Source organism: Pseudorca crassidens, chromosome 19, assembly GCF_039906515.1.
Source record: "Pseudorca crassidens isolate mPseCra1 chromosome 19, mPseCra1.hap1, whole genome shotgun sequence".
Taxonomy (NCBI): Eukaryota; Metazoa; Chordata; class Mammalia; order Artiodactyla; family Delphinidae; genus Pseudorca; species Pseudorca crassidens.
Genome location: NC_090314.1, coordinates 35,595,310 through 35,606,591, shown reverse-complemented (window position 1 = coordinate 35,606,591; position 11,282 = coordinate 35,595,310). Strand labels below are relative to the sequence as shown.

The window sequence follows — 11,282 nt, the reverse complement described above, 5'->3', positions numbered from 1 at the left end:
ACATTTTCTGATCTAGACAAAGGCACATTTGCCAGTAGGGAGTAAACCGAGCCTCAAACTTCTGCTAAGACTGACAAACCTCACTCTATTTGCCTAAAAATGCCAGTGAGTGCTGTGAATGTAACTTCGCCCTGAAACTGTGGGGAGTGGGGGGGAAGAGAAGATAGAGGAAAGTCTCACCTGTGGTGCGCCCGTTTCGCTTTTGTGGTGAAGCTTCTGACGCTGGGCCTCCAGGTATTCCTGGAATGGCTTCTGCAGAGATGGACCTATGCCAGGGACAGCACTGGAAGCAGGGTACAATAACCCAAGGAAAAAGATACATTTGGGAAGAAAAGCAGGAAAAATGTTAAAGAAAAATCCACTTACCGCCTCAACTCAAAAAGCAGGGATTAGATAGAAGGAGGAAAAAACCCAACAACAATCAGCAGAGCTGGCGAAATCCTGTGAACTCTTTTCAATGGATCAGAATTCATCCTTTCACAACCCCATAAAGGAGAAAAAGCTCTCCCTCCAAATGTTTAAGAAGAAAATAGGAGCTGAGAGTCCCTTCTAGTAGAAGAGTTAGTTCTCAGAGTGAGGCCAGCTCTCAGCTGATGCTGCACACTGGTGTGGTACAAAGAATAAAATGAATGACTTCTGAGAAGTCTCACATTTATCACCACCAGTTCCTGTAAGAACTGGTTTGAACCGATTAATAAGGAAATGACTTATGCTTGTGTCATCCCTAGTTGAAAAAGAAACTGCCCGCCCTCTCTCTGACTTGTCCCATCTTCTCAGAGGGGGCGGTCCTTTCTCAATCCAAGTCCTTATTAGGACAATCTGTGCGTCATCCTTATCCAAAAAGAATGCATTAGCAAATTTGGGAGGCACCTCCCACTAGTCAGAAGTCAGTGATTAACAAAGGAACAAAGAAGGAACTGCGAACCTTGAATCACTTCGTGGTTTATGGTAGGTGGTTTGCACAGAAACTACAGTACATTACTAAACAACTTGTTCTGAGATGATTGGGACAGTGATCTCTGATAAGTTTATGTACTCGGAGCTCCCTCTCACCTAGAATATGTGGAGGTAGTGCTGTTAAACCGGTTTGGCAACTGTAGGTACCAGGCTTCTGTTTTAGAAATGCTTGCAGGCATTTTAAAAAAATGGTAACTTGGGGCAACTTAGAAAACCAAACATCTCTATTTTCTATACCCTTTATTTTCTCATCTGATAATAATAGGGCTAAAAGCTAAATGAGCCCAATCTTTTTCCTGGGGCCAGCAAAAGGTATTTTATGTATTTGCAACAGTGCCTTATGTTCTCCTTTTTTAAGTAAGTATTAAATTAACTTCACTGCCCTTTTTCTAGAACAATTCAGTTGCTGCTTTCTGTAACAAAAAGCAGGAGTAGAGGAAGAGAAATTTCTTGCTACTATATTTACAAGAGGTGAACAAATACATAACTCCTGGCTGACACTTTTCTTTGATCCTTTTAATTATCAACCACCACACCCCTAATGGAGTCCTTATTTTATATCCAACACTGTAATTGGTACTATGGGGAAAGAAAAAAACTGCAAGAAATAGTCTATGTCCAAGAACTTAAAATCATTACAGGGATTCAAAACACACACACACACACACACACACACACACACACACACGACCTGATTTGCAAACAAAAGAATTTATAAATCAATAATAAATTTCTCAACTTTTTGGTACAGAAGATATACTCCAAAGAAAGTGAAGGGAAAAAAGAGAGATCAGTGTGGGGTGAAGTTGTTTAAAAAGTCCTTTAATGAATACTGAAGGATATGTAAAAAGGCCTGGATAGACATATGTAGTAGAAGCAATGAGTGCATTGATGATTCCAGAAGACCTGTATGACAGACATCAAAGATGGAGAAGTGGGACATCCCCCGTGGTCCAGTGATTAATACTCTGCACTCCCAATTCAGGGGGCCTGGGTTCAATACCTGGTCGGGGAACTAGATCCCGCATGCTGCAACTAAAAAATGGTCCTGCGTGCCGCAACTAAAGATCCCACATAAATAAGTAAATATTAAAAAAAAAAAAAAAAAAGAAAACGGAGAAGGGAGGGAGACTGGGTTAACTCCTCTCATAGACTTTTACATGGCCTTACATTAGTACGATAAACCATAAGAGCTGTCTCTGAGCTCTGTTGCTGTTTATTAGTAATGATTCTTCTACAAAGGAGCAACATAGTACAAACCTTCTCTTTAAAACAGACTTCCCTTGGGTAGTTCTTTATATAATGCATAAAGGAATGCAAATAGCTCATCCACTTACACTTGAACTAAACCACATGAATATAAAAAAAAATCCAGTAAAATAAATGCACAAAAAGATTGGCTTTGAAGATTACAGATTTATAAGAACTTTCCTTCAGAAATTCTTTTGGCCACAGGCACAGCTTGCAGGATCTTAGTTCCCCGACTAGGGATTGAACCCAGGTCCATGGCAGTGAAAGTGCCGAGTCCTAACCACTGGACTGCCAGGGAATTCCCAGAAATTGATTCTTTCACCCTTAATAACAATAACTTATGTCATTATTTTAAACTCCCAAGGATGGCTATAGTCAAGCCAGTTTTTTTTTTTTTTTGAAAGTTAAAAAAAAACTTATTTAGAGAGGCTGAAATGATTGTATGCTTATTTGAACAGCTAGGTTGTACAAGAAATGACTTGAAAATTCCCTTTTTGATGTCCTCCAAGAGTTGGGTTCCATTATGTGTCTTGTTCTTTCTTCAGACCTCTAACTTCAGACTGACGTTAAGCAAAAATATGGCTTACAGTTTTCCTCAAATCATTCTTGGGCTCCAGGGTCAAGCCATTATTTAAAGAGAAAATTAAGAACCAAGACCCAATGGTAGAAAGGTTCTACTTTGCTGTTGTTGTTGAGGGGAATGAGGAAGGGACTGGCAACAATCATTCTAGATTCCTTTCAAAATAACTGGAAACCATAAATGATTTGCCATTGTAAGTCCATTAAGACCTACTTTTTTAGCTGATAGAGAATATATGTCATTACACATTTACATGATGTGTAACTTTCAAAGAATTATCTTGGGCTAATGCAGAGATTAATTTTTCAAGGGGCTATGGTGTTTGTTACATGCTTTAGAGAGTTTTTGGTGGTGGGATGGGAGATTCAGTTTTTCATAAGAGACTAGGAACTGGTGAAAATAGAGAAGTTAAAAGTTTTTACAGCAAGATATTAACCAAAACTATTATGAAAAAATGCCACATGATCTGAAAAAATCTAAAAAGTTAACATATTTGAAAACTAGGTATTAAGTGTTACATAATGAATTATTCGTCAGGTCCTCTTACTTTTTTAAATATATTCATCAAAATTTTAGTTTTATTTTCATTTCTCTATGTCTACAAACCATGGCTTAAGGCCACACATGCCTCAGCTTATACAAAGCACTCTTACACTAAAGTTTTCTTAATTAACACGAAAGTTCTTTAAGTTCTTTAGATAAAAATTGAAATTACAGTTTTCACTCTTAACATACATTTAAGGAAAACAATAGCGCCATCTCATGACTTCATCCCTCAAGTTATTTTCAAGCAGCAGACACAAGTAAGAGTCCATTCTTACATTTAGGATTAATTTAAGGTACACACATGAGGAAGGAATAACTCGCATCACAGTTCAGTGTCTCTTTATAGTTGGCTCAGGAAATAAATGCCATTTTCTGAAAGCCATTGAATTCAGAGTACCTTGTGCACCTGGCTAAGGACCCTCATCTCAACCCATGGTGGGTGGGTGAAGTTCTCCATCTGTCATTAGGTGCTGATTAAGTTCAAAGTATTAGTTACTATTTTCCAGTCAGTGGTTGGATTTAAATATACTTAAACTAGCCGTAAACAGCCATTTTCTCTAGGTGAGAAAACCTTAAAGAAGAAAAGAAAAAATAAAGGAAAACAAAAGCAAGAATAAAATTGATCTCATCTACTTTTCCTTGCTGTAGACCTTCAGCATAGTGGGTAAAAAAATTTTTGTGGATAGTAATATCTTGATATTTATTTTCTTGGCACACACATTTTTCAGATAATATAATTCATGAAGAAACAAATTTCCAACAACTTATTCTAATGGCAATTTTTGAACTTTTGTTACTGATTTTAATAAAGAAAGAAAGAAACAAACAAAACACCTCAGAAAATGCAAACAAAAGAAGGGAGAAAAAGTAAAGAAAAAATTCCACAGAAGTCTAATAAACCCACTCAGAGCTCAAAAGTGGTTTCATGGGAACAATATTTTGCCATGCTTATATACTTAAGTATGTGTTAAAACAAAAACAAGACAAACTTCTTTGCAAAATTCTGTCAAGGGCCCTGACCATTATGCAAACAAAATCTATTATTTTTCTATGTTTTTTAATGCATCTGTGACTCTGTTTGTGGAATCACTTATCTGATAAGAAATCTGTATTTTAAACTCTCCCCATATTGACTCATTATAAATAAAGGTCTGCATTGTGTTCCCACAAAAAGCCAGAAAATCTACCAGAGGAAGCATCACAATCGGCAGAGGTTGCATAGAGTGGGTGATGTGAGTACTCCAGTTTTTCACAATGCTTAAATTTTCATTTTATGAGCAGACACCTATTCCAAAAAATTCATCGGTCATTGTTATTCTGTTTTCAAGGGACTCCTTTCAAATTTTGTAGGTCTCAAACAAATTGGTTCACCAGATATAAAAAACACACCATTTGATTTACTTTGATTCTCTTCTCCATTACAGACATAGTCATCAATCTAGGACTTGCTATTAAAAGACCCGAAATTTTCCTGTTCATGATTCTGTTTGGATTTTTCCACCCAGATGAGTGTTTTCTATTATTATGTGCCATCATGAAACTGGGGCACAGTGCTTAATGACACAGAAGTAACATAAACTTTTTAAAAATTGATTTGTCTTGTTTAGCCCTATTTACACAGGACCTATATAAGGTTAAGCAGTTGAAATGCCTATGGGAATTAAACAGGTATTAATAAAGTAAATTTTTAATACAGGCTCTGCTTTGTTAACCACTTTTTTTGAAGATCTTAGCATTAATGTGATTGTGTAAGTCATATCATTGGCGTTCCAGAAAATATACTGTCTGACATGGATTCCTAGTAAGGCTATAGGGCAGTAAGCCTTTATCTTTCTCAGAAAAAAAAAGTATGTGCAAAAAAATTTTTTTTTAACCTTCGTTTCACTATTTGTGCAGTACTTTGAGGCTGATTTATTTAACATTCCTCTAATGATTAATCAGAACATGGAAATAACACTCTCAGGGTGTGGTTGGTTAAACCGTGGAAAGCTTATGAATGTGAGAAAATGTTTTTAGAAGAAGATTCAGGTCAGGGGTAGTATTAAAAGAAAGGGAAAGGAAAGGTTTAATCAAGTCTCCTGCTGCTATAATTCAGAAAGCATAATAGAGATCTTTTGAAGTAGACTACTTTTTGATAGCACCAAAAGCAGCTTTTAAGGGCAGAGGAGCCTAGACCAATGGTCTGCGAACATTTTTGATATTTGTACTTACGCAAATAGTAAAATGTACAAATACAAATTAAAATGGATAAAATATGGATGGAATCTTAAAAATTTTTAAATTGTTACTAAATGTCTTACTAATTATGACAGCTTTCATGCTATCATTAGCAAATATTTCTGATTAATGGGACATAGAAAAAACAATAAATTGCAGCATGCCCACTGTAAGCCCCTTTTGTACCATGGAACTCTTAACTCTAACCCTAGCCTATGTTTGTAATCCATGATTTGTGATATTCTGACATATGGATTGAGGGAGTGCCAATCAGACTGATGGTAAACTATATCCTCCATGTATGTATAGCCATATAAATTATATGTACATATACTACCATAATAATGTTATGTACATTACAAAATACACAAAAAATAACAAAGATGAAAATAAATATAAATAGAAGTTCTATTTTAGTCCCACTCCAATGGTGGAGACCACTGGTTTAGACCAGGAAACTAAACCACAAGGGGTACAGATACTATACCTTGTTCCCAAAAGGTCAAAAATATCTTAAGGCTTAGTTAGCAGAACAACTCAAGGCAAAACTCTTAGGTAACATATTAGACAAAAGAAAGCTATTTCTACAAAGATCCAGATTAAGTGTCTCTTTTTTGCTCATCCTTCCATCCTTTATAGTGGCTCCTATAAAGAGGGCCTTTAAGAACCTGAATAGCCAAATCTCAAGAGACTGAAATCCTGTGCCCACAGTTAAACTTATATTTATGTTTTAAATGAATATCAGAGTCTTTAGAATTTTCTTGATTGGGTGAGGATAATTGTATGTAAATCAATAAGTCAAATTTGACTCCAGAGAATTCTATCAATTGAGATTTGTCCTGGGAGCTGAGAAGTAAGTACAGCCATAAACAGACTCTTCTAGACTGAAGCTACAGGCTCTTCTGCTAAAGAGATTAAATTTTACAATTAAGGTACTGGTAGGATATATTTTCAGGGATGAAATAAAAGCCCCTCCCTATCCCACCTCCATTACATGCTGATCTGTCTTCTGAACAAAAGAGGCAATGATAATACGGTAGGTAGAAGTTCAGTGACAAGATGGCCTAGCAAGTCCCTTTCTTGATAACAGTCTTATAAATAATTCTTTGTTTTCAGAAACGTGCACATGTTGGTCAAACACTGTAGAGTTAAACACCACACCACCATAACCAACCCCACCCCCGGCCCTGCCCCCACTGGGCAGGGAGGCCAGGATCTAAACAGGCTTAACGGTTAGTACTTTAATGAGTTGTCATTTCCTGTCTGATAAAGATTCTCACAGTATTTAACCACCAGTTTCCCTGGGGCCCCGACCAATACTAGAACTCTATTCATAGTCACACAGAATGGATCTCAGACTCCTGACCTGATTCAACAATGATAGATTTCCCTGCAAATGAAACAAAAAGTCTTTCTTCCTTAGGTAGACTGCTCAGGAGAAGAGGCAGGCAAGGCAGAGGGGAAGTAATTTATCAAACAATCTTTCTGAAGAAGCCAAAGGCCATCATGCTAAAATCCATTAATATTTATAGCCTTTAAGTCCTCAGAGATTAGAGAAAGAAAAAAGAAAAAAAGATACAAATTGATCCCTAATTAATCCATGAACCCAGGAATATGACAAGTAAATGAACTGGTGTTGGCTGCAAATAAACATATTTAACCCGGTAAAAATGGGATCCAGTAATCCCATGTGACTGAAATGAAAGAGTTAAAATCTAGGGCTTTATCATATATACAAGTTTGAGTTGATAGTCTCTGGTACCATCTAAAATTCGTTGTGATTCAACCTCAGGATTTGGGATTAAAACATCTTGAATTTCATTCACAGCTGTGCCCCTTTCAAATTATTAAAACCTCTTTTGTACTCAAGTTAGTCCATTGTGCGCTGAGTAGAACTGACACCATGACACCACGGTGATGACACCGTCAGTTTCCTAGTGGCTGTGTAGAAGGAAGACCACTGCTTTATCCAGAAACATCAGGTGTACTGTTTCTACTGCCTCACAGCATATTTCTATCACAGGCGTCTTTCAAAAAAAAGTAACCCTCAATTGCACTTGCTTTCCTTTTTAAAAAAAATTTATTTGTTTATTTTTGGCTGCATTGGGTCTTCGTTGCTGCATGCGGGCTTTCTCTAGTTGCAGCGAGCAGGGGTTACTCTTCGTTGCAGTGTGCGGGCTTCTCATTGCAGTGGCTTCTCTTGCTGCCGAGCATGGGCTCTAGGCGCACAGGCTTTAGTAGTTGTGGCACGCAGGCTCAGTAGTTGTGGCTCACAGGCTCTAGAGCGCAGGCTCAGTAGTTGTGACACAAGGACTTAGTTGCTCCGCAGCACGTGGGATCTTCCCAGACCAGGGCTTGAACCCGTGTCCCCTGCATTGGCAGGCGGCTTCTTAACCACTGTGCCACCAGGGAAGTCCCTTCATTCCAGTTTTGAAGGAAGAAGTGGTTAAGGAGAATAAATCAAACCACTCAGGCTTTTGATCCTATCTCCTTACAGCTCTTACCATTTACATGAATTTAAATATGTTTCAGTTTCCCCATGAAGACAGTGATAGCAAGTACCTTACAGATTTTATTATGCATATTCATAAAAACAAATGTAAAGCATCTGGCACACTGAGTGCTTACTAAATGTTATATCCAACCCACGTCCTTCCTTTTCTTCATTTGTATTTTCCATCTCTAGCTTTTAACCAGAGTATTTCCCTCAGCCTAAAATACACAGAGGTCTCTCCTAATAATGAATAAATGAATTCAATTAGTCAACAAATATTTATAGAACACTTAAAATGCGTCAGGTATGACCTTGGCCTGACTTTTTCTTTACCCACTATGTAGGTTAATATAATTGGGTTTTAGTTTTCATCATTCTACAGAAATGCTCTAATTATGGTTAATAGTAACTTCCTAATACAATGTCCATTTCTCACCTTACAGTCTAACTCCAGTGTTCTTGCTTTAACCTTTAACTATCTGCCTCCCAATATCTATAAGAAAAATACAAAGGAGTTAAGAGTCAAAAGAGAAGATAAACTACAGGAAGAGGACACGAAAAAGAAGGAATTTTCTATCCGAAGTACAGAAGATTATATTAAAATCGGCATGTACAACTGATTCTCAGCAGCTGGGGTCTTAAAACCTCTGTATCCTCCTCCGATTAATACAGTTATTTGTGTTCCACACTTCCATAACTTTTTCTGACAATGATCAAAAAAAGTCAAAGAGAATCAAATACATAAACCAGGTTTGTGTATTTTAAAATGAAAGGGTAGGGACTTCCCTGGTGGTGCAGTGGTTAAGAATCCATCTGCCAATGCAGGGGACACGGGTTCGAGCCCTGGTCCGGGAAGATCCCACATGCTGCGGAGAAACTGAGCCCATGCGCCACAACTACTGAGCCTGTGCTCTGGGCCCCGTGAGCCACAACTACAGAGACCACGTACCACAACCACTGAAGCCCGCGCGCCTAAAGCCTGTGCTCTGCAACAAGAGAAGCCACTGCAGTTAGAAGCCTGCGCACTGCAACAAAGAGTAGCCCCCTCTCGCCGCAAATTAGAGAAAACCCGTGTGCAGCAACGAAGACCCAACACAGCCAAAATAAATAAATAAATAAATAAAAATAATAAAATGAAAGGGTAGATTTTCTTTCTGTAGAAGAAAAAGTCCAGACCAATATGGCTCATTCTGACCACTTACAGAGTGAGGAACAAGAAACAACATTAAGATTCAAGCACTTTATTACTCACTGGTTAAAATGATCTCTCTTGCCACAGGCAAGTCTGACTCTTGAGGTCAAATGTCAAGTTAACTTAGAAATAGGAGACAGCAAAGAAGAGCATGGAACATTCTGTATCTGGTAAAAAAGTCCCTGCTCCAGCCAACCCCATCCCCCGAGTTCAATGACTGAGTTATGGAAATTTTCTTGTGTGGTAAAACTGGGGACTTTGTCTTCCAATAAGACTCTGGCAACCTGACAATGAGCCAATGTTCTGCATATGGTTTGTTACGAGTCATATGCTTAATGTTATTTTCTGGGAATTCTCATCCTCTATTTGGTGAGAATATCAGAACATGTCATTTTAATCATGATTTTAAAGTTAGACTTGGTCATGCTCTTTAAGAAATATGTCCAGGTCTCTCTCATTGGAGAAAATCTAAAATTAAATAAAAATAAGTTTAAAGTCAAAGAAAGAAAGAGAAAGAAAGAAAGAAGAAAGAAAGGAAGGAAGGAAGGAAGAAAGAAAAGAAAGAAAGAAAGACTGCAACAAATGTAAGGCCTTAGAAGCTCTAAAGTTCCCTGGTTCTTTGGTTCTGTCCTCTGACTTACTTCAGCTTAGGATATCAGAGAGTGAAAAACTCCATTACATGCCTAATCTTTTTTCAGAACCTTTTCTCTGTCCTCTTGCCAAACATACTATAAACCAAAAGGCTTTTTCAAGGCTATTATCTGTTCTAACCTTTCAGAATATGTAACTGATTCATTACATCTATTCAGATTTTCATATATAACTAGACAGCCCTTTGATTTAGGAATAGGTAATAGGGATACCTTTCCCTAAGCCCAGGGATACTAATGATTACTTTCCAGAACTGTCCAAGAAATAAATCTACAAATAATTATTTCTGGTCAAGGGAGGGGAATTATTTACTCTTAAAATTACAATACATTTTGGAGGTAGGTCTTATATTCTCTCTGGGACGTTAGGACTGTCATACCATGATAAACTATACTAAAAATACCACAGTCCAAAGGCACACTTATGTAGCTGGGCCATTCCATAGTTACACTGAGACTAGAAGCCATTTGGGGAAAGGGATATTTCTTTCAGTCATCAGTATAGCATTCAAATCTGTATAAAACTGATCCTAAACCTCACCACCAGAGATGCAATGGTCAACACTAAATAATTCTTTCCCTGACACCTGGGGAGGTGAGTAGCCTGACATGGCAGGCCACAGGCACACCTGCCTAGACAAAATTTGACCCTAGACAAAACTAAGTTAACTTATCACAATGAAGGGTTATCTTGCTTATGTCCAGTCTCTCTTTCATTCACCTTTTCCCTCTTCTATGTTGTCCCTTTTATCATATTCTAGGTTCCACTATGTGCTCATCTATCTTGCACTAAGAAATGCTCACAGAAGCATTGTCCAAAACAGCAAAAAAAGGGACTTCCCTGGTGGCACAGTGGTTAAGAATACGCCTGCTAATGCAGGGGACACGGGTTCGAGCCCTGGTCTGGGAAGATCCCACATGCCGCGGAGCAACTAAGCCCGTATGCCACAACTACTGAGCCTGCGCTCTAGAGCTGGTGAGCCACAACTACTGACCCCATGTGCCACAACTACTGAGCCTGCACTCTAGAGCCCGTGCTCTGCAACAAGAGAAGCCACCGCAATGAGAAGCTCACGCACCACAACGAAGACCCAATGCAGCCAAAGATAAATAAATAAAATAAAAAGTTAAAAAAAAAAGAAGTAAATAGTAATAACAATTGCATGTAAAGTGCTCACTATGTTTAATAAATAGTACCCTCAAGAATTATTTGTATAATCTTTGATGAAAAACTTTGTCCTGATAAAAGGTATTTTACTGATCAGAGAGTAAAGAAATGGGAACTTCCTTTAAGGAGAAGTAGGCCTTCCCTCAATCTTCTCTGAGAGCATACAAAGTAGTCACCTAGCATGCTACCTTTCCATTCACAGTCAGTAGAAACTTTGGAAAATGAGA

At 38.0% G+C, this 11,282-nt stretch overlaps 1 protein-coding gene and 1 long non-coding RNA gene across 3 annotated transcripts in view; one reads left to right on the top strand and one right to left on the bottom strand.

Moving 5' to 3' along the window:
* Positions 1-11,282, bottom strand: part of VMP1 (vacuole membrane protein 1) — a 130,278-nt gene that overhangs the window by 3,383 nt on the left and 115,613 nt on the right. For both annotated transcript variants that reach the window (XM_067714536.1, XM_067714538.1), the window contains exon 11: positions 181-283. In XM_067714536.1, coding sequence (XP_067570637.1) covers positions 181-283 — 103 coding nt within the window. The remainder of the gene's footprint in view (positions 1-180; positions 284-11,282) is intronic.
* Positions 4,512-10,754, top strand: LOC137211856 (uncharacterized). Its single transcript, XR_010937242.1, has 2 exons — positions 4,512-4,566; positions 10,649-10,754. It is a non-coding gene; the product is annotated as an uncharacterized lncRNA (long non-coding RNA).